Genomic DNA, 22093 nt, shown 5'->3' with positions numbered 1-22093 from the left:
AAAGTTGGTAAAAGAACTTTATTATGCAGCTTAGGTAGGTCTTTGCATTCTAATAACAGAAAGGCATTTTCCACATCTTACTCAACCTAACGAATTATATATTTGTGATTCTATCTACATGGCTGCAGTATTTCACTACTGAAGAAAACCTTCCTTTCGTTTGTACTTCGGTGAAATTATACAGTAGGTGCCTCTTCCTCCAGAAAAAAGATTCTTAATCTAAGATTAAAATGGAACAAAGACATTAATGCCAAGTTTCTTGCACCACTTGGTAAGATTGAAATAAAAATTAAAACTGGATGCTGCTTAACACACAAAGAGGATGAGACTCTGCCACAGTTTCAGTCAGACCCTTGTAGGAATGCTTTAGCATCTGGGTTTATTTACTGCAGTTTTCACATACGATAGGTGGAATTGTACCACAATGAAGAACAGTCACATTCTTCATTTGCACAAGAGATTCAAATATTGGACTCTAGCACAGGAAATGTCTCTTGGGGCTTAGCAATATACAAACAGATAAAAAAAATTGCCTTAGGAAAAATTTCACAACTGTTTGACTAAACATTTGAAACATTTTTATCACAGCTTTCATATATTAAAAAAGTTTCCTCCAGAGATGAAGCTTATTTTTGAAATAAAACCTAGTCGCTATCATCTGACCCACGTTCTGAGCCCCTATCCGAGGCCTCATTGTTGGATCCCTCTGGTTCTGACTCATTTCCAGAGCCTCGGCCAGAGCCCTCATTATCAGATCCTCTCTCCGAATCTCGATCTGACTCAGCACTTGGAGAGGCCGGACGAGAGTCCACCTCGGAGCCGCCCGAGCGGCTTCTCCCAGACTGCAGAGATTCATTGTCAGACTGTTCGGAACCCGAGGGTCTTCTCTTTCTGGCCGGCTGGTCACTGTCTGAATCCTCATCTGACCGCTGTCTTCGGGGCCTTCGGGGACTGCCGGCCTCACTGCCAGACTTATTCTGGTTGTCATCTGACTCGCTCTCCGAGGAGGCATGTTTCTTCCTTGGTTCACCCTCGTCTGAGTCGCTGTTGCTGTTGCGGGGATGTCTGATGAAAAGACAAACCCTGTTAGACACCAGGATTCTGGCCAACAAACAACTTGACAAGTAGAGGATGTGCTTTTTTTTTTTTTTTAAAATATATCTTTATTGATTTCAGAGAGAGGAAAGGAGAGAGAGAGCTAGAAACATCAATGATGAGAGAGTCATTGATTGGCTGCAGCCTGCAACCTGGGCATGTGCCCCGACCGGCAATCGAACCCCGATCACCTGGATCCTAGGTCGATGCTTAACCGCTGAGCCACGCCAGGCCGGGCGAGGATGTGCTTTTAAAAATAAGGACATTTAATGCTCTTTTTCTTGACCTGAATGGTGTTTATACAGATGTTCATTTTGTGATATTTGTTTTGCATGCTTTTTAATAAACGTGATATACTTCACAATAAAAAAGGATTGCAAAGGGGAAAAAATAAGGCCTAAGCAATATAAACAGTGAAAGATGGTTTAAACTAGGCCTCAGGGCACTGCGGGCACCTTTCATCAGAACACAGCATTTAATTTCATATATAAAATTATGAAAAAGGGGTAGTTTTATTTATTTTTATGAACAAAGTCATAGCAGCAAAGGTAAAACCCGGTTATCTCATGTGGATGTAGAAACTTTGGAGATTAACCCCCTCCCAAGGCTGGATGAGTGGGACACTCCCTGTCCTATGACCATGTGTGCTGTCGGTGTCTGAGAGCAGTCACCTTTTCTACCCCAGGGTTTGCTACTGCTCTCGTGCCCTCCACCCAGACCACTTACTCAAGATACTTTGAGTCCCACCCCCTCTACTTATCAGCCGTTAGGTTAAAGGAAGGGTATTTTTGCTTATGCTTGGAATGGTGGTGGCACCCAGGGAATCTTGGCTTCCTGGAGGCTCTGGAGGAAAGACTATTTCTTTAACCACTCACCCTCCACAGCTTTGGAGAGGGGACATGCTTTTCTGGCATATTCTCCAGTTCCGGTTCCCATTACAGGTATTCCAAGAAAGGAATACTGAATCCTACAGGGTGCAGTCTAAGGAGGGTGAGGAGGTGAATATATCACTTTCTTCTGAAACCACAACACACATTATGTAACTCAGGTCACTCTGAGAGACTATGAAGAGTGACTAAGAAGAGGGCTCTATATATTCATTCTGTTTATATACCAAATGACAGCGGGCCCCCGGGATCCAATTCACTCCACTCCACCAGGCTAAATAAGCAAGCACTTCATAGTGGTCAGGACAAAGTTTAACTGATCCAAGTGGCTCGAGTCAACTTGGCCTTGGAGTCAGGTGTAGGTTTGGCAGCAGCTCAGGCTCTCACACTGGACCTTTTTGCCTACAATTTTAACAGTGCTCACTCTAAAACCACACACTTCATTGTTCTGATCACATGCCTCTAACCAATGGACCTGGGCGACACTGTGGGCAAGGGCAAAGCAGTGCTGTAGGGAAAAGCAACCCAAATCTGTGTCAGAAAGCATCTTCAGAGAAAAGGGGAGTTGCAAATCTTTACAGATGGTTCCCTATAGATCTCTACCCAGGAGGCCAGTCTCTCAATAGCACCCTTAGCCCCTCAATATGCTAACTTCTCAGCTCTACCTCACCTCTAACCAACCAGGACTACCTATTCTTTTTCTAACATTCAACTCAAACAGCCTGTCTTTCACAAAAAATATCTCTTACAACTTCCCACCAGCCCAACTCTAATTAGGTATGGTCCCTGGAAAACGATAAGTGCAAACCTAAGTGATAACACTTAACCTACTATAACGTGGCTTGTGAATGATCTGTGAATCTCCGCTGCTTCTAAAGCATACATTCCTGGGGGCAGGTCTACATCTTTTTCCTCTATATCTCCAGTACTTAGCATGCTATCTCATACAATGGTTGTTCAAATGTCTGTTGAATGAATAAATGAAGAGATGGCCATCAGAAGAACATGGTGTAGTAGAGTATTACAAGTCCTAGTGTTAGGATTCCAAATGTGGGGGGCACTTTGAGCTTGAGGGGCAAGTTTAGGACAAGTAAAAGCAAATATTACTTCCCTGGTGGGCTGTGAGGTAAGGAAGAATACTGGACAAGCCATCTAGGATAAGCCCTCCACAAAGTGGGCAGAGCTGAGTCACCACTACTCAACATGGGAAGAAATGGTCAAGCAAGTCCCCATCTCCATGTGACCAGGATCAGGCTACTCATAATACTTCTGGCCAGCCAGTGGTAGTGTAGCAAAATGATATATTTAGGAGAATGTCTGTCATGCAGGAAATTTCAGCTAATACCAACAAAGAAATAAGTTTTCTTCTTTAAGGGACAAATAGTGGGATGAAATGACGAGTTAGAATGAGATGGGCACAAAGGTTTCTTCCAACTATAAGATTCTAAGAAGCTGAAGAGAAGGCATTTTGGCAGTGACAACTCTGTTTCTTTCTTTTCCTCCATCCCTCCCTCCCTTCCTCCCTCTGCCTTTTGTTTTTATTACTCAAGCTTTGTTTTTTAATTTAGCGTTCTGCCTCTGTGCTTGTTCCTTCAATACTTTCACAATGACTTTTTGCTCCTCAATAAGAAGAGCACACTTAATGCAGTCACAGACATAATTCTGTGCACATGGTCCTACTGACATGTTTTTCATTTTAGACCACCTCATTAGAACTTTAGGTCTCACAGCACAAACTTCATGAAGCATGCCTGGGCACACACCCCATGCGGATTTGGGTGCCTTCCCACCCTTTTTGCTATAAAGGCAAATGACTCTATGACCAGGGGTTCAGGCCAGCCTCGTTCTGTTAGGGGCTGTATTTAGGACAGCCTGCAATGGCATGTCGAACACTGGATCTGAATGCCTGTAGGCACTGCCCCTGGAAGAGCTCGGCTATCTTGCTTTGGAAGAACACACCAAGGAAAAATTTCCTACCCTTCATCAGCAATCTTAAGTTTATCCTCATCGGAAGAATCATCGCTGGACGATATTATGGCTTTGGATTTTATTTTCCCCTTCATTGAAGGGGGCAGGCGCTCTGGCTTGGGCTAAAGGAAGATCAAACATAATAGGTCAGTCAACACTCTCACGTCAGGACATCTTGTTCAATTGGGTTTTGCACTATAATTATACAATCAAACAGCAGCCAATAAATTTCAAATTACAAAAGACTGCATGTAGGGGGACAATAAACCACATTATAAACTTACCGCCTTCTTCTTCTCCGTTCTTGGTGGGCGGCGCTTTTTCGGTTTGGGGCCATTTTCTGTTTCTTCATCATCAGATCCTTCCTCTCCCTTCGTAGGTCTTAAGTAGTGAACACCAAGAAAAGTCTGTCAAGACTCATTCATGCCTACAAAGTCTAAGACTACTTGCCATCAAAATATTCATTCTGCTCATCCTTCTTTATGGGTGCTGTCCTCAACCACAGCAGAAGTCTTAACTTATTCTTGCTGCACATGGCTCAGGAGTCTGAAAAAACCATGTATTTATGCAATGTCTGCCAACTAATTTAGTCACCCTTGAGCCCTGTTATTAATCTAAAGTAAGTCTGAACCTTGCATTTGGTGGAGTGATAAAGGATGTGGGAAAAGGCCCAGGTTAGAAACCTCAACATCTCCCTCTTCTCTTTCTTCCATCCCAACTACTCATTCCAGGCCTGCTGCTGTCCTATTACAGCTTCAATTCTACGGGCCTGTGTCTGAATAAATTCATCAGGTTCTTTCCCAAGTATAGTCATCCAAGGCTTGGGAAGAACACATCTAGGTAAGACAGCCCACTGGAGGTTCCTGGACAGGAAGCACCACAGGAGAGGAATGGGACACCTTACAGGCACCTCCAGGTGAGAGAGGTGCAGGCCGCCACTTATCTCAACAGTGGATGGCACTGGGAGGATTAAAAGGCCCTTCTTTCACATTAATTCACTTTTAAAACATCCAGCAAAACCATGAAATGGGCATCATGTTACCATTTCACAGGGAGGAAACTAAGGCGCAGTGACTTATTGTACATGGACAGGTAGTATGGACACACCAGGTTTTCTCATTCTAAACTGAATACATCTTCCAATAAATATTATAATTTTAAAGACGTCAGAAAGGCAATTAGTTCTGACCAACTTGGAGCTCTCAGAAGGGAAGCTGTGGAGATGTGTGGTGATTCGGCACTCCGGGGACTTCGTAGTGGGGCCTATCTTAGGATTAAATAGGAAGTGGGTATCAAGAGGCTTTACTATCTGGGAAAACCAAGTGATTTCCAGGTGTTTGCAAATTCTACACATAAGAAAGATTCAGAAAATGGAAGGTCTTTTGCGGCCTCCACCTGGTGATTTACAACACACGGATGATACCTCCTCCTCCTCTTCTTCCTCCTCTCAGCACCCTCCTCCTCTTCGCCTTCTTGTTCACTCCCACTACCCTTTCTTCTCTTCTTCTTTTTGGATACTGGCAAGTCTTCATCGCTGTCATCATTGACAAATTCATCAAACTCCCCCTTCTTAGAGCGCTGAAACCCAAAAAAGACCACAGTCAGCCCTTTCCTGGCTGATGGAGCACGGCTGGAATTCTAAGGTGTAGAAAGAGGCCATATCCTCTCAGTCATGGGACAAATGAAGGCTCTTGTACCAGGTCACATGGGAGAGGTGCTTGGGGAGGCCCATATTTTAAAGACTTCTAATTAGGATAAATGTCTCAAATGGCAAAAATCAACTACTTAGGTCCCTACAAGGTTTGTGTAGCTAACATTGCAATGCGTTTCTCAATACTGGATGCCATTCAAAGGGCTGTCTTGGAAGACTGTTTTTAGCTAAGGGCTAAGTACAGAGTGAATGTAATCATTTTTATCTTCATTTCTGAAAGTCAAAAGACAGGGACTGGGGCCATCTGTGTTAGTGGGGGGCATGTCTTACCCGGCCACCACCGCTGCCTCTTTTCTTTTCTTTTGCTGCTTCAGTCTCTCCAGTAAACATAAGAATATTTTTGGTCTTCTCAACATACTGGGCCCGCTGTTCTAAAAGTTTTTTTTGCTCTTCCTTCTCTCTGAGACGTTTCTCTTCCTGTGAGAAAAAAAGGGTAGAGAAAACCTCATCAAAATGTCCTTATGATGAAATAAATCATGGCTACCATCTAAAGACTTCTTTTTTACCATACAAAAGTATATATATGCGCACAATTCTTTAATTCTAGTGTAAGTGAAAACACAATACGTACCTGTTCTTTAAGAAGTTTCTGCCTTAACAGTTCTTTTTCTTGCTCTTGTTTGGCTCGTAACTCCCTCTCTTCTTCATCCTGTTTGCGTGCCCGGGCCACATGGTACTGGGCCTGGCTCAGTAAGTCAGAGCATTGCCTAGAACATTCAGATTTAGAGAAACACGAGTGCAGCCAGTGTACTTTATGTTCAAAAACTCAGAGCATCTGTTTTCCTTACACAAATTAAAATGTCTGAAGCAGAATCATTAGCTGACATCTATGGGAAGTGTTAATTAGCAAAATTAACTTAGTTTCTCATAAGCCAATACCATCAACTATGTTAAGTTTCCAAATCATGAATGTCCACCCAAAGCAATGCTAAAAAGGTTTCTAATACTATCTTCACATGTGACTAAGAGTCAGGAATCATACCTTGATTCTAGTGACACAGCTGATATATTTTCCCAATCACCTAAGTACTAAATAAACTTTGCCCTATTCCCTGAAAGAACCCTTAGAAGAAAGCCTTGGTCTAGGCTGGGGTGTCCCAGAGAGGGGTGTGAAAGACTGACCCCTGGAAGACGAGGAATCTGTTCACTATGGTGTCCATCTCCCAGCCCACATGGCGACTGCCGCCTCACTCAAAGTCACCATTCACAAACAGTAATTACCTGGCTTCTGTGGCAGCAAGGGCCAAATCGAATCTCATTTTATCTCCTACTTTACTCAAGTAACTGAAGTATCTAAATGAAATGAGAAAATAAAATACTTAATAAAATTTTAATAAAATCAGCCCTTCAGATTTTTAAAAACTGTTGTACAAAAATAGTCGGAGAAAAGATTTATATAGTAACTGACTTACATGCAAGTATTTAATACATGAAGGGCTAGCATCTCAATAGGAAAATTATATATGCAACTCACTTAAAAAAAGACTCTCATCAATATGCCACTCAATCTGTTTAACAAAAAACAAGTTCATTAAGAAAAGCCAAGTTACACTTAATGTTATCAGTAAATTAACAAATAACCAAAAGTCAGTTCAAGGAAAGAATATTTACTAAACACTAAATTTACTAAACATGTCAGCATGGAGGTTAAGAGAATTAGGCCACAAAAGCACTTAAAATCTGCCAGGCAAGGCAAAAAATGCTTAAACAAGAATTCAAACAAGGTTGGACAAAACCTGAAGAGAAGTCAGGTTTTAATTTTATCACACACTGATTTACCAAATATATACTATAAACTTACATAAATTTTAAGCTGAATAAACCTATTCGTTATTTAAGAGGGAAGGCCTTAATCTTAGCTCAACGAAAATCAGTATCCCATGAAAAGACACACTGGTCTACTAAAATGTGGAATCTAAAAGTTTCAAGTGTGTAAAATGTGAGGTCATGTTACTGTCAGGTTAATGAAAAATCCAAGGCAAGTTTGCAAAGCAAGCCGGCCAGCCAGTTCTAGGGATCCAGCTCCATGATGCAAATCTGGCAGGATCCCAGCTATGGTTTGTCGCCACCTGGTGGCAGCTATCTGCTTTGGTTTACAAATCACTGGAATGATTGGAATAAATTCCCTTTTTCTAATAGATTCCCGAGGGAAGTGGTTTTCAGCACCTTTTGAGAAACACAAGTCTAAAGAAATAGAACATTTCAAAGGTTGTTTCTACAAACTCTTTACCTATGTGCAAGCTCCAGTTCTTTCACAGCGTTAAGTACTTCCTTCAGATTACTCTTCTCATCTTTCAGGACAGAGGTAGCTAATCTTTGTAGGACCAAGGCCACATTAAACATAAGAACTGTATCACTGGGTGCCACATGTCTAGCCTATAAGTAAAAGAACAAAGCAAATACTGTACATGACCCAATGACATGAAAAGGATGTTAGTCAAATAGTGTCAGATACGTGAACATGCACAAAACAGAAAAAAATATATATAAGTTCTTTTTACCTTCAGCAGAGTCTGTTTGCATTCCTGCAACTTGCCACACTTGAAGAGGGCCCGGGCCAAGTAAAGCACAACTTCAGTGTTCTGGTGCTTATAGAACTTTCTGAGGCAGTTTTCATACTGCAATCAAAGAGAAAGTTAAAACACAAGGATTAAATGATAGTTATTTTGTAATAAAATTTTAAGCAATTTTAAAGCTTTATGAAAAGGCATTTTATCCTTTGAATGGTTAATTTCAAAGAATCAGAGAATGATTTTTGACATTCACCAGGACACATTTTCACAACATAAAAAAAATCTGATCAAAAGAAAAACTACTCGAAATAGTTTTTCCATTTGAAATTTGGACCAAAATAGAAAAGACAAAGATTGGAAGGCTGTTTTCATTTTTAGTAAAGCTATCTAGAATCAGCTTATTGACAACTTATTAGAAGTCACATACCTAGATCCTTTGTGTTATACTCTCTACCACCTTTGTTTAGGATTGGTGGAACCTACTGGCAATGGGCATGAAAAGGCTCATATTTCTGGCTGTTAACTTTTTGGTAAAACCAATAATATAGCAATATTGATGTTAATTTTGCCATGAACATGTCACTTTTTGAACATGGAACATATCTTTTTCACAAAAGATGATTAGACAGTTTTCCCCTGAATATCCCTAGTATATAACTTACATTTTAAAAGGCAACATTATCATTCTGCAGATCAGGAAGGTCTACCTCCAAAGTAACAATTTCTGAGACTATCATATGCAATCTGGGTTCTGTAAGTTCTTGTGACTAGTGCCTTTCTGATATTCTGAATACAGAAATAATAGCCATCCTTCTTAGAAAAAAGGGAACCACTTCCCAGAGCCTGGGGTGCTCTTGTCATCTACCTTCACAGTAAGAAGTTTATTTTCTCTTAGCCCTTTTAACTTTTGAATTATAGTAGTGTAACTCTTCTACTTCAAGTTCAAGCATTCAACAAACACGAAGCAACTGGTGGATCCAGGACTCATATCTCTGGACACTAAAGACAGGCCTTCAAATTATATAATTATAAATCTCTGAACAGACGCAGTTATCACAAGAGAGCATACAACTCCATGACAGGGAGAGAACGGTTAAGAAAACATCTGCTCAACAATGAACACGATATAAAAATGTCTTGAAAGATAAGACATTACCATCTGGACAGCACTGATATATTGCTTCTGTTCTACGTAGATGTGTGCTAGGTTCAGCCACACATCACTGATATCTGCGGTTGCTTCTCTTACTTGGGCAAATACATCACGAGCTTCACGGAAGTATCCTTTGTGGGCCAAAACAGCTCCTAGAGTTAGAAAAAGGTTCACAGTTCAGAATTTTCTATTTGTGGCGGGAAAACAACTAAAAGTCCTATTTCAAAACAACTAACTTCATGACATTTAGAAGAAACTGATCTAGCAATATTCCTCCAAAAGCACTCATTTCACAAATTATGGAGATCCAAGTCTCATAATCACCTATTCCATTAGCAGCATACAGATTCTTTGCATCGTTTCTGAGTACTTGCTTGTAGATGGCCAGCGCACGATCTTGATGGCGCTTTTCCTATAAAAGAACCCCAAGCATTATTAAAAAAATTCAAACAAGAATGAAACAAGTATTAGTTTTGTTTTAAAGAGACAAAAAGAAATTACTTTTTCTCGATCTCGGGTGGGCTGATGCAAAGTTTGCAGCCAGACGTTGCCAAGGGCCAGCATAGAGTAAGTGTCACTCTGTGTAGACGGTTGTTTTAATATCCTCTCAAATTTCTTTTGGCCTGGACCCCATTCTTGTTTTGCCAAATGAAGATTACCAATCAAAGACCAAGCATCTGGATGGTCCTGAAACACATGTAAAAAGAAGTGAAATCTGTAATTTGGATTCAGAGAGATAATCATCTTTCCATAGCAGCTGATTACTGAAGAAGTTTACAAGCTACATTTACAAGTGTTTTCAAACTGAGAGTTGAGATGGATCAGTTAGCTGTTAAATCAACTTAGTGTGTAATTATCAGATGTTTGACAGCTATTTCTTACTGTGGGCCACAATAAAAAAGTTTAGATGAATTCTATACTCTTTAATATCTTTAACAAGTAAATGAAAAAAAACAAGGAGATGCCAAGATACCAGAAATATGACAGCCACTAAAAGGGGGAAAAAGATGAAATAATTATTTTTCAAACCTGAGTTAATATTACCAACCTGATTAATCTGAAGTGCTTCCTTAAACCAATCTGAAGCCTCATAAAAGTTTCCTTTATCTCTAGCCATGGCTCCTAGGCGCAGATAGCCTAAAAATATACAGTTAAAAGTTTCTGATTAAAATATTAGCTATAAAGGTCATAATTTTAAAGTCATAAATTTGAAACAATTATTCTTGTTTACATATTCATATGAACAGAAAAAAGTCCCACAGGTGAAAAAATATTAAGCATCAATATAACGAATTAATAATCTAACAAGTTAAAGACACTCAGTGACCACCAATCCTGCTGTTGGAAACCTCAGACTCACCTCCCACCCATTCCCCATGCTAGCACCCCGTTCTAAGTCCTTATCTCAAGCTAAGTTCTTTTAAAAGCTTAGAGCTGTTCTGTCTCCTTTCTCTCTGATGCACAGCATTGTCAAGTTACTTTTTCATGAAAAGCTGCTTGTTGCCCAGCTGGCACAGCTCAGTGGTTGAGCATCGACCTATGATCCAGGAGGTTGTGGTTCGATTCCTGGTCAGGGCACATGCCTGGGCTTCGGGCTCGATCCCCAGCAGGGGGCGTGCAGAAGGCAGCCGATCAATGACTCTCTCTCATCATTGATGTTTCTCTCTCTCCCTCTGAAATCAACATATATATATGTGTGTGTATATATATGAAAGAATGAAAAGCTGTTTCTCATCCAGCAAAATAGTGAAAACATGGATGACGAAGGATTACTTATTAGAAAACCTGTGCTCTAATTGTGGTTCTCTCACTTTAATAATAATTAAAAAAAAGGTGCCACACAAATGTAAGTTATTTTCTACAGAAAATCTCACTCTCCTCAAGAAACCAACCAAGGCTTTCTACCGCCTATCAAATCAATTCAAATTCAGTCTGATATTGCACTAAAATCTTAGTTCTTATTACATCTGTAATAGCATGTCAGGGGCCAAGTTAATAGCTCCTGATTTGACCAAAATCAAAATACCATAGCTTTAGGTTCTTTTAAGGGACGTACACTATGTAAATTACTTTTAATTAAAAACTTTCCAAATTTTACAATGTGTAGGTTGTAAAAATTCAAGGTAGAACAATTTTAGTAATGATTATTTCAAGGAAAAAAAAGGCTCTTTCTCACTATTATAGACACTACAAAAATGTTTCTATGAAATGAAAGCAGGACCATCATAAAGGTGATCCCATCACTGAGATGTTAAATCTAATAAAGGTAGTGACCCACTGAAGGGAGCTCACCTATGGAATATGGTGAGTTTTAGTTAGTTTAGATTTTAGCATAAATTTAAGTGAGGCTGCATTTTTTCTTTTTTAAGGCCACAAATTTGCCTTGAAGAAAAGGGGACATTATAACCTTCAAGTTTTTTTACTACTGGTTCTAAGAAAGATTTTTTTTTTTCAGTCTAAATGTTTGCTGCTGTTGTGGGTATTTTAATACATTTTTTAAAAGCTTAAAAATTCTAGCCCGGCCGGGCGTGGCTCAGTGGTTGAACGTCAACCTGGGATCCAGGCGATCGGGGTTTGATTCCCGGGCAGGGCACATGCCCGGGTTGTGGGCTGCAGCTGATCAATGACTCTCTCATCATTGATGTTTCTATCTCTCTCTCCCCCTCTCCTTTCCTCTCTCTGAAATCAATAAAGATATATTTAAAAAAAAAAAAAAAAGTTTAAAAATTCTTACAGTCAACATAGTTAGGATGTTCCCGCAAGATGTTTTTATATAGTTTTTCTGCTTCGTGGAATTCACACATCGCCTCATACAGCCTGGCTAAATTGTAGGATGTTGTGACAGAAATGGCATTATAATAATGTTCATCGTGCTCAGCTTCTGCCTTTGCACGATCCAATGAGGCCAAAAAATATTTCTATAAGAAAAGAAAATTATTTTGTTAAAAGAGTTGAGACAGCTAAAAAAGTGTGCATTCAACTTAATAGTATGGAAGAAGGGAATTTCTATTTTCCTACCTTTGCCTCCCCTAGATTTCCAAGTCTAAAATGGAGGGCCCCCACATTATTCAGAATCTCTGGGGGGACATCGGCCTGTACTTTTTCCTGAAGGATCCGCGTTGCTGTTCCATAGGCTGAAAGGGCACCCTGTATTTTCAAGGTGGACAGAATAAGGTGTAAGTTTAAGTGAGAGAGACACACATTACACCAGGCTTACAATAAAGGCATTAGGCAGGAGATGAAAAGCATTGCTAAAATACCTGTATGTCAGTCTGTTCTAAGATTTGTGCCAATTCAATCCAAGCTTCAACATCATCGGGATACTGTTCTGTGACCTTCTTCAAATGGCCCTGGGGAAAAAGAGACCATTAAGCTAAAGCATTCCAACTACAAGATGTCAAAGAAGAAAGTGGTGGCTACTCTACCCTGTTTAAAAGTCAATTGTTACTTCAACTGAAGCTAGCTTAGCTAACAAAACTGCTTTCATCACATCTCTACCAGCAATGACAAGAAATAAGGAATGAGAGTCTAGGTAGGGATGAAAATAGCTAAGATTTTTAAAAAGGTACCTTGGCAATGTCTCGTTTTTCTTGATCTTCTGAGGCAGCATATAGAGAGCCAAGAATTTTCATAGTTTCGTAATTGTTAGGGTAGGCTTTCAAAACCTTCTCAAAGCACTGAGATGCATTTTCTTTGTCACCTCGATAAATATACATTTGTCCCAAACCAAAAAATGGCAGCACAAAAGAGGATGAGGCAAACTGTGTGGCTTGATAGTAGTACTGAAAAGCTTGGTCATAGTCTTCCTAAAAAATGAAAATAAAAAAGGACCAACAATACGTACACAGTTCTTCAAAGACCTGCAAAACTATAAAACAAAAAGGATTAGATATTTAGAAAAGGCTGAAAATGATCTTACCTGAACATGGAATGATCTAGCCAGCTGGTAGCAACTTTCTGCTTGCATTGCCTCCACTTCTGTATTATGGAATGCATGGAGCGCCAAGTGCTGGACTTTACTGTAATCCTGAACAATGAAGATCAGAAATCAACTGAGTGAATTCAAGCAACTCCAATAGTCTCAACCATAAGGCTTCTTTTAAAATGTTAACTGAATTAACAACAGCACCATATACAGAATTACTAATGATTTTTCCCATTTCCCTTGCTGATACATTCAGAGGGAGATGGAATGAACATTTACCCAGTATTTAACATTTGCCCATTATACCTATTACTTTTTAAAAATCCCTACAACAATCCTTTGCAGTAATCAGCCCTATTTTTGTGATGAGAAGACCTAAGAGAGGTTAAGTCCCTTATTAAGAATAATGGGGGCACATACCTGGGTTGCAGGTTCATTCCCCACCCTGGTTGGAGCATGTGAGGGAGGTAACCAGTCGATGTGTCTCTCTCACATCGATGTTTCTCTCTCCCCCCCCCCCTTCCTCCCTCCCTTCCACTCTCTCTGAAAAGAAATGGAAAAAATATCCTCAGGTGAGGATTTAAAAAACAACAACAAAACAACAAAAAAGGAGTAGTGGGAATAGTTAAAATTTATTGAGAACTACTACATGCCAAGCACTATGCTAGGCATGATATTTATATTCCAAGTTTAATCAAAACCTTGCAAAGTGTGTCATTATTACCATTTTATTGATGTGGAAGTGGAGGCTTACAGAGATAAAGTGTGCTATCTAAAGTGGAAAAGCTAGAATCTGAATTCAGGTGTTTTTGACTCCAGGGAAATGTTATATCACATGAGAATAGCAACTGCCAGAAATGGAACTGAATTCAGCTATACTTGAATGCATGGGCCATGACTTTCCCTATAGACTTGATTTTCATTTGGATTACTACCCAGCTAATCTCCTTAGAGTCTCAGAGTCAGAGTTTCTACATCAGGAGTAGGAAACAACTTTCCAGTTTTAATTGGAATGTGTTTTATAGTTCGACTACAAATCTGGTCTGAAGTACAGCTTTTGTCTGATCAGTGGCTAGTTTTGACAGTTTCTTTTACATTAGAAATAATAATGGGATTGCAGTTTTTAACAGTAACTGAGTGTTTTCCATTAGATAAGTATTTAATGTGCATATTACATTTAGTTCTACCACCCCTCAAATCCTATAAAGTAAGTATTATTATGGTTTTCCAAATGAGGAAATTAACTTATTTTCCCAAAGTCACATAACTATATAATGGTGATACCTGAAATTGAACCAAGTGATTCCAACTCTACACATTTCATTACATTACAGTCTTTTAGCTAAATTTATACATTATTCAACTGAAATGAGCATAAGGGTTAGGTTCACCTTGCTATGGAATCTACTTTAATTTTCCTGTTTTTATTATTCCATGACTCATGACACACTTTTAGAGAACAAAATAGCTCTATTTGAAATTTAACATACAATGTATTAAAGATTAGATTCTATTTTAAAATCCTCATTCATATCTTCTTCCGCATAACTGAGACTTCTCTTTCTTAATTTTTTCTCCCCCAAATTCTTGTCCTTAATTCACTTTGCATCCTGGCTGCTTCTCTTTCCAATCAAAAGATCAAGCTCAAGTCTCAGCTATTTTTGGAGGTCTGTGTTAACTGCTCCAGGAGTCATGATAGCTCCCATCTCTAAACCCATTTTACCACTCAATTATTGACATGTCTGGGATGTTAATTAATAATACCTTTCCTTCCCAGCTAAGTTATTCTTCTGTAGGGGAGGCAATATAGTGTGGTGGGCAGAGAATTATAAGATCACATCTCAATTTTACTATCTGCTAGCTCAGTGAATTTTGATAAGTGATGTTACTTAACTTTGCTGAGCTTCAATTTTCTTATCTACAGAAAGGGAAATAGAAATAGCCTGCCTACCTCCCAGGACTGCTAAAATGATAAATGGAGAAAATGTATGCAGATGTGCTCTATAAACCTTGAAGACATATATTCAGTGCAAGATGACCTCACATCACCTGGCATAGTGCTGATCACAGATGAGGTGTCCAGTAACTCAGGTTGGCTTGATTTACATATTTTACTTATGAAATCTATAAGGTTATGTATATACTGATTGTGTTAAATTAAATACAAGCAATTCTTTATCTTTAGCAGTGGAAGGATGACTAGAATTGAATACGAAAAACTGAATAATTCTCTTTTGGTTCAAGGAAGCTGTACTAACAGCTGTGAGCACTGATTATTAGATATGCACTCAAATATTTAGAATCAGTTTTTTCTTTTTTCCAGTAAAAGCCAAACTAATACACGTAACTGTTTTATCTTAAACAGTAACACTTCATTTGTTTATGATACATTTCCATCTTCTCCCTAACTAGGTGCTTTTTAGTATCATAAGTTATAGTATAAGGCTTAATTAATAATTCATTATGAAAGGGGAGTATGCTTCCATAGCCAAAGGGAGTAAAACCCTGTGTAACCTTAGGGTATTAACTCTGCCTCAATTATTCATCCATAAAATGGGGATAATGTTCCCTACACATCACAGGCTCAATGTGAATATGATAAATATGGAATGCACTTTTAAAAGTGCTTGGCATTTAGCAAGCATTGAATGCATATTAACAGCACCAATAACAGTAACACAGCATTTACTAATAAGTACTGATGTGTAAGCTTTTACCTAAATTGCTATTTAACTAGTTTAAAGTTAGCACAAGCTAGTACCTGGGTTTCTGTATGGCAGATTAAACTTTCATGCTTACTGTAAAACTTTGCCAATGAAATCTTGGAGTCAGTACTTAAGAAGCCTAAAATACCACTGTTTCTATAAAATTAGTGGCAACTTTAATAAAAATTAAATCATAATCGATATGCAGAAATTTCAATGACTCTTTGTTGTCTACATAAGTAGGTTCATGCTCTGTATAATACACAAGTGCCCCACTTTGGATCCCATGCATCACCTATCATGAGCCCACCAAATGCTTATGCAGTTACAAACTAAACTACTAAGACTATTTCCCAGATCTGTGTCTTGCCCCTTTCAACTACCTAGTGACCTCCTCCTAAAAACCTATCACGAGCTTTTCCTTCTTAGTGAAAAACCGTCTTAACCACATGATCACTTCCTCTTTCATTTCTCTGCCACAGAAAGGTAAAGACCTTTATTTTTACTTTTACATTTGTTTACATGTCGGTTTTCTACAAAATTAAATTCCTTGAGTGCAGAAAACATATCTAACTGACCTCTACATCCCTATCACAGTGTTGGGTACCATATAAGGGGTCAATAAATGTTAAATGAATGAATACATGAATGAACAAACAATCCCACCCTCAGATAACTATCTATCCCCAGATATAAACTCTAATCTGAAAAAAAAAAAAAAAATCTTGACATCTTCAAATTGCTTTCCCAGTTAAAAATATAAAATAAATATCAATGGCAGTACAGAAAAACAAAAACCAGGACTTAAGAGTAAAGAAAATTATACTTTCCTGCTAAGTCTGGTGCAGCTACTATGGAAAACAGTATAGAGGGTCCTCAAAAAATTAAAAATAGAATTACCATGTGATCCAGCAATCCCCCTTCTAGGTATTTATTTGAAGAAATCCAAAATACTAATTCAAAAAGATATGTGTATCCCTATGTTCACTGTAACATTATTTACAATAGCCAAGAAATGGAAGCAACCTAAGTGCCCATCAACAGACAACAGAATAAAGAAGATGGAGTACATATATACACAAGAGAATATTACTTAGCCCTAAAAAAAAATGAAACCGTACCATTTGTGAAAACATGGATGAACACAGAGGGTATTATGCTAAGTGAAGTAAGTCAGAAAAAACACACCACACCAAATACTGTATGATTTCACTTATATGTGAAATCTAAAAATCAAATGAACAAACAAAACAGAAATAAAATCATATATACAGAGAACAAACTGATGGTTGCCAGATGGGAGGGGAACTGGGACACTGGGTGAAAATGGCGAAGAAATTAAAAAGTACAAATTGGCAGTTGCAAAACAGTCACAGGGATGTCAAGTACAGCATACAGAATATAATCAATGATATTGTAATAACTATGTGTGGTGTCAGGTGGGTTGTAAGACTTATGGGGGGAATCATTCTGTAAGTTATATAAATGTCTAACCACTATGCTGTACACCTGAAACTGGAGTTAAAAATTAAAAAAAAATTTTTACATTAAATTTATTGGGGTGACATCGGTTAATAAGATTATATAGGTTTCAAGTGTATAATTCTATAATACATCATCTGTATAGTATATTGTGTATGTTCATCACCAATGTCAAATCTCTTCTGTCACCACATACTTGACCCCCTTTACCCTTTACAACCTCCCCACCCCCTTTCCCTCTGGTAACCACCATACTGTTGTCTGTGTCTATGACTTAAATTTTTTTTTTTAAGTAAACAACTTTAAGAAATGACATCTCCTACCTTTTTGAAGAAAAAGTGATTTGCCAAGTGGTTCAATACCATAGGGTTGCTAGGATCAATAGTATAGGCTCTGGAAAGAAGCTGGACACCATTTTTGATGGAATCAGCCTAAAAGAAAAACAATGATGACAGGGCTGAGTGAAAACATTACTTAATTAGCACTTCTTCAGTTTTTGTTATAGTCTGAAGAAATAAGGTTATATAAATCTAAGTTCGGAAACCAAAATATAGCTCATGTTTCAGTTGACCTTCACCAGGGAGAAAACATTTCAAATAGTGAGTTAAACTGTTAAAATTTAGTTTTCTTATAATTAATTGCAAAAGTACCTCCACTGGAAACCTTAAGTAATTATACACAGGGGAAGCACGACAGGGTGTTTCCTTCTCAATACAGGACAGAACTACTTTTATTTTTTAATCAGTACAAAGGTCTTTTTTTTTAAATATTTATCATGCCATGAATTCATAGGGAGTAGGCTCCAGCGTCTCAGGCACCTTACTATTGGTTCTCACAAAATGTGCTTCTCTGGGTGGAGCTGGCTGACAGTTCACTGAACCCAGGTACCTTTCTCTTTGGCTTCCTTCTTTATATGATCATTTTCCTCCACACGTTTCAGGAAGCTATCTCGGCTCTTAGAGTGCTTAATATGCTCAATACATACATGAATTGTCCTGGCAAGAATCTTGCCCTAAACTTGTTTGTTCATAATAATGGCCACCGCATGCTGGGTGACATTGTAGACTCCTCCAGTTTTGCCATGGCAACATTTGTGGGCATTCCTTTTTGAACAATGCCCATTCCCTTGATGTCTACAATATCACCTTTCTTGTAGATTTGAATGTATGTGGCCAAATGAACAACTCTGTATTTTCTAAAAGGCCTAGCGAACTTATACTGGATGCCTCTCTTCTTTCCCTTTGTGTCAGTAATTCTGGTGAATTACTGGAAGATGGTGGTTCTGGACGAAAAGCAGAACAGAACTTCTCTAAGAGAAAACCTTGTAACCTTCTCCTTTCCTCCCTCTTTATATGAATGATACAATGATGAGATGCCTGGAGATGTAGCAGCTACCCTGCAACTATGAGGTGACAGACATGGGAGGAAAGCCCACACATAAAGGAAGGACAGAAAGATATAAAATAAAACCCTGGGTTTGATGATACTGAGGTGTCAAATCCAAGTCTAGCTGGCTTAGTGCATAATAAAAATTCTTATGTTTAAGTCACTACAGTGTGTGCTTTTTGTTTGTTACTTACAATTGAAAACATTCCAAACTCATATACTGTCTATAGTCTCATATTTGAGATCCTGAAATCATAAAACCTCTAAAAAACAAGTTTTTTTGTTATCTTGGAGCAAGCTCATTTGGTGGCAAACTTTACCTGAATTGTGAGGCTATCCTATAAGTGTGGTCACTCATTTTGCCCTGAAATATAAGTTTGCATTTGGGTTCGTGTCCTAGTAACTGGGTGTTCTATATTATGCAGTGCAGGCACCACATTACATTTCTATAATCTGAAATCTTGATTTCTGAAACACTCTGGCTTCAAGAGTTTTAGATATGGGATCATAGGCCTGACAAATTGGCCAGGATTTTTTCACTTACATACCTCTTTATTGTTGAGCTCTAAAACAGCCAGTCCAACCAATGCTCCCACACATTTGGAATTGAGTTCCAGGGCTCTGCTAAATGCGAGACGCGCTTTCTCCAGTTTGTTAAGTTTCACAAAGCAATGGCCCATCCCTAAACGAACTTCCGCTAAAAAATAAAGTCATTCAATCTGTCAAACTAGAGCATTTTTAGGGTTTAAATTTTTAAGAATTCTTAAACATTCTCTATGAGTTGCAAAAATCCCAAAATTAACCTCAGTATAACAATATAAAATCTTGTGGTATATCACAAACTTGATTTCACTGAAGGTTAGATCATACTACTCTCTCCCTGTCCCCCCAACCCTGATCCCTCATCATAGATAACTTTCTCACCAGAGAAGAGAACACCTATAACACTGCTGTTTCTCCCAACATTCCTCGCTACACTGTACTATAATATCTAATTTCTGAACAGCATCTTTAAAAGAGAACAAAAAGCTTCACTGAGACCTTAAATACTGTGACTGAGTACATGCACATACTATCATTCCCTTCACAGCTATGCTCATACATACTGCCCAATTTCAAGGCAATGCCAAAACACAACCATGTTCCTAAGGAACTTCTCCACTGGTCACTAGATACTACCCTTCTCATCTACTTAAGGACACTGCTCCAGCAACTCTCCCCTATTTTTCCTGTATCATCAGGATCTCTACTAGATCATTCTTATCTACATAACAAACATTCTCTCATCTTTTTTAAAAAAATCCTTTCTTGATTCCATTTCCCTTTCCAGTTGTCAATCCATTCCTATTCGTCCCTTAACCACAGAATTTGAGATCTATTTACACTTGCTACCTCTAATTCCTTTATTTCCATTTTCTCTTGATCCACTCTGAGGATCTCACCCCCATCATTCCAGTAAAACTGCTTTTATCAAGGTAACTAATAATTTGTATACTGCAAAATCCAATGATCAATTCTCAATCCCTGTATTATTTTGCCTAACAACAGAATTTGACACTGACACCCTGTTCTTCTGAAAACATTAAAAAAAAAATTTTATTTTTCAATTACAGTTGACATTCAATATAATACTAGTTTCAGGTATACAGCACAGTGGTGGACATTTATATAGCTTACCAAGTGATCCTCCTGATAAGTCTAGTACCCACCTGGCACTCTACACAGTTATTACAATATTATTGACTATATCCCCTATGCTGTACTTTACATCCCTGTGACCATTTTTTACTGCCAATTTGTACTTATTAATCCCTTCATACTTTTCACCCAGTGCTCCAGTCTCTCTCCCATATGGCAACCATGAGTTTGTTCTCTGTATCTATGAATGTCTGTTTTGTTTGTTCACTTATTTTGTCCTTTAGAATCCACATGTAAGTGAAATCATACACTATTTGCCTTTCTCTGACTTATTTCACTTAGCATAATCCCTTTTAAGTTCATTCATGCTGTTGCAAATGGTAAGATTTTATTCTTTTTTGTGGCCGAGTAATATTCCACTGTATATATGTACTACTTCCTCTTTATCCATTCCTCTATTGATGGACAGCTAGATTGCTTTCATATCTTAGCTATTATAAAAAGTGCTGCAATGAATATAGGGGTACATGTATCTTTTTGAATTAGTATTCTGGATTTTTTCAAATAAATACCCAGAAGTGTAAGTGCTGGGTCATAAAGGCAGTTCAGTTTTTAATTTTTTGAGGACCCTTCATACTGTTTTCCATAGTGGCTGCACCAATCTGCATTCCCACCAATAGTGCATGAGTGTTCTCTTTTCTCCACACCCTCCCCAACACTTTCTTGATTTATTGATGATAGCCATTCTGACTGCTGTGAGGTGGTATCTCATTGTGGTTTTCATTTTTTTCCATCCCTTTTCTTTCAGTCTGTGTGTTTTTCAATCTGAAGTGAGCCTCTTGTAGACAGCATATATATGAATCTTATTTTCTTATCCATTCAGTTACCTATGTCTTTTGATTGGATCATTTAATACAATTACATTTAAAGTGATTATCAATAGCTACTGCCATTTTATTATTCACATTTATGTTCCCCTCTCCTCCCTTCTTAAGGAAGTCCTTTGAACATTTTTGTCATACTGGTTTGGTAGTGATGAACTCCTTTAGCTTTTTCTTGTCTGGGAAGCTCTTTCTCTCTCCAATTTTAAATGATAGCCTTGCTGGGCAGAGTAATCAGCTGACAGCCTTATAGGAGCTCCCTTGTAGGTATCTAATTGTTGAGAAATCAGCTGACAGCCTTATCAGAGCTCCCTTGTAGGTATCTAATTGTCTTTCTTTTGCTGCTTTCAAGATTCTCTGTGTTTTAACCTTTGCCATTTTAGTAGTAATATGTCTTGGTGTGGGCCTCTTTGGGTTTATCTTGTTTGGGACTCTAAGCTTCCTGGACTTGTATGTCTTTTTAATTCACCAGGTTAGAAAAGTTTTCAGTCATTATTTCTTCAAATAGGTTCTCAATCCCTTGTTCTTTCTCTTCTCCTTCTGGTACCCCAATGATGCAGATGTTGTTATGCTTGATGTTGTCCTAGAGGTCCCTTAAACTATCCTCTTTTTAAATCCTCACCCAAGGATGTTTTTTATTAATTTTTTTAGAGAGGGAGGAAGACAGAAACAGAAAAAGAGAAACATTGATGAGAGACAGAAACATTGACCAGTTGCCTCCCATGTGCGCTAACTGGGGATCGAACCTG

At 38.4% G+C, this 22093-nt stretch overlaps 1 protein-coding gene and 1 pseudogene across 1 annotated transcript in view; both read right to left on the bottom strand.

The window, feature by feature from the left end:
• Window positions 1-22093, bottom strand: part of CTR9 (CTR9 component of Paf1/RNA polymerase II complex) — a 29686-nt gene continuing 7593 nt past the window's right edge. Inside the window, exons 6-25 of the mRNA XM_016206630.2 lie at window positions 19374-19522; window positions 17763-17870; window positions 13247-13354; window positions 12897-13133; window positions 12588-12677; window positions 12346-12474; window positions 12062-12245; window positions 10376-10464; window positions 9829-10014; window positions 9652-9739; window positions 9331-9479; window positions 8163-8279; window positions 7892-8037; window positions 6883-6954; window positions 6233-6368; window positions 5932-6078; window positions 5374-5528; window positions 4235-4331; window positions 3960-4072; window positions 1-1065 (exon numbers count right to left, since the gene is read on the bottom strand). Coding sequence (XP_016062116.2) covers window positions 645-1065; window positions 3960-4072; window positions 4235-4331; window positions 5374-5528; window positions 5932-6078; window positions 6233-6368; window positions 6883-6954; window positions 7892-8037; window positions 8163-8279; window positions 9331-9479; window positions 9652-9739; window positions 9829-10014; window positions 10376-10464; window positions 12062-12245; window positions 12346-12474; window positions 12588-12677; window positions 12897-13133; window positions 13247-13354; window positions 17763-17870; window positions 19374-19522 — 2921 coding nt within the window. The 3' untranslated portion in view covers window positions 1-644. The remainder of the gene's footprint in view (window positions 1066-3959; window positions 4073-4234; window positions 4332-5373; window positions 5529-5931; window positions 6079-6232; window positions 6369-6882; window positions 6955-7891; window positions 8038-8162; window positions 8280-9330; window positions 9480-9651; window positions 9740-9828; window positions 10015-10375; window positions 10465-12061; window positions 12246-12345; window positions 12475-12587; window positions 12678-12896; window positions 13134-13246; window positions 13355-17762; window positions 17871-19373; window positions 19523-22093) is intronic.
• On the bottom strand, window positions 18201-19183 carry LOC148092005 (large ribosomal subunit protein eL21 pseudogene; annotated as a pseudogene).

The sequence above is a fragment of the Miniopterus natalensis genome, chromosome 11, assembly GCF_054644295.1.
Source record: "Miniopterus natalensis isolate mMinNat1 chromosome 11, mMinNat1.hap1, whole genome shotgun sequence".
In the NCBI taxonomy this organism is placed as follows: domain Eukaryota; kingdom Metazoa; phylum Chordata; class Mammalia; order Chiroptera; family Miniopteridae; genus Miniopterus; species Miniopterus natalensis.
The sequence above is the reverse complement of the archived record's forward strand: the minus strand, read 5'-3'. Positions and strand labels throughout refer to the sequence as shown.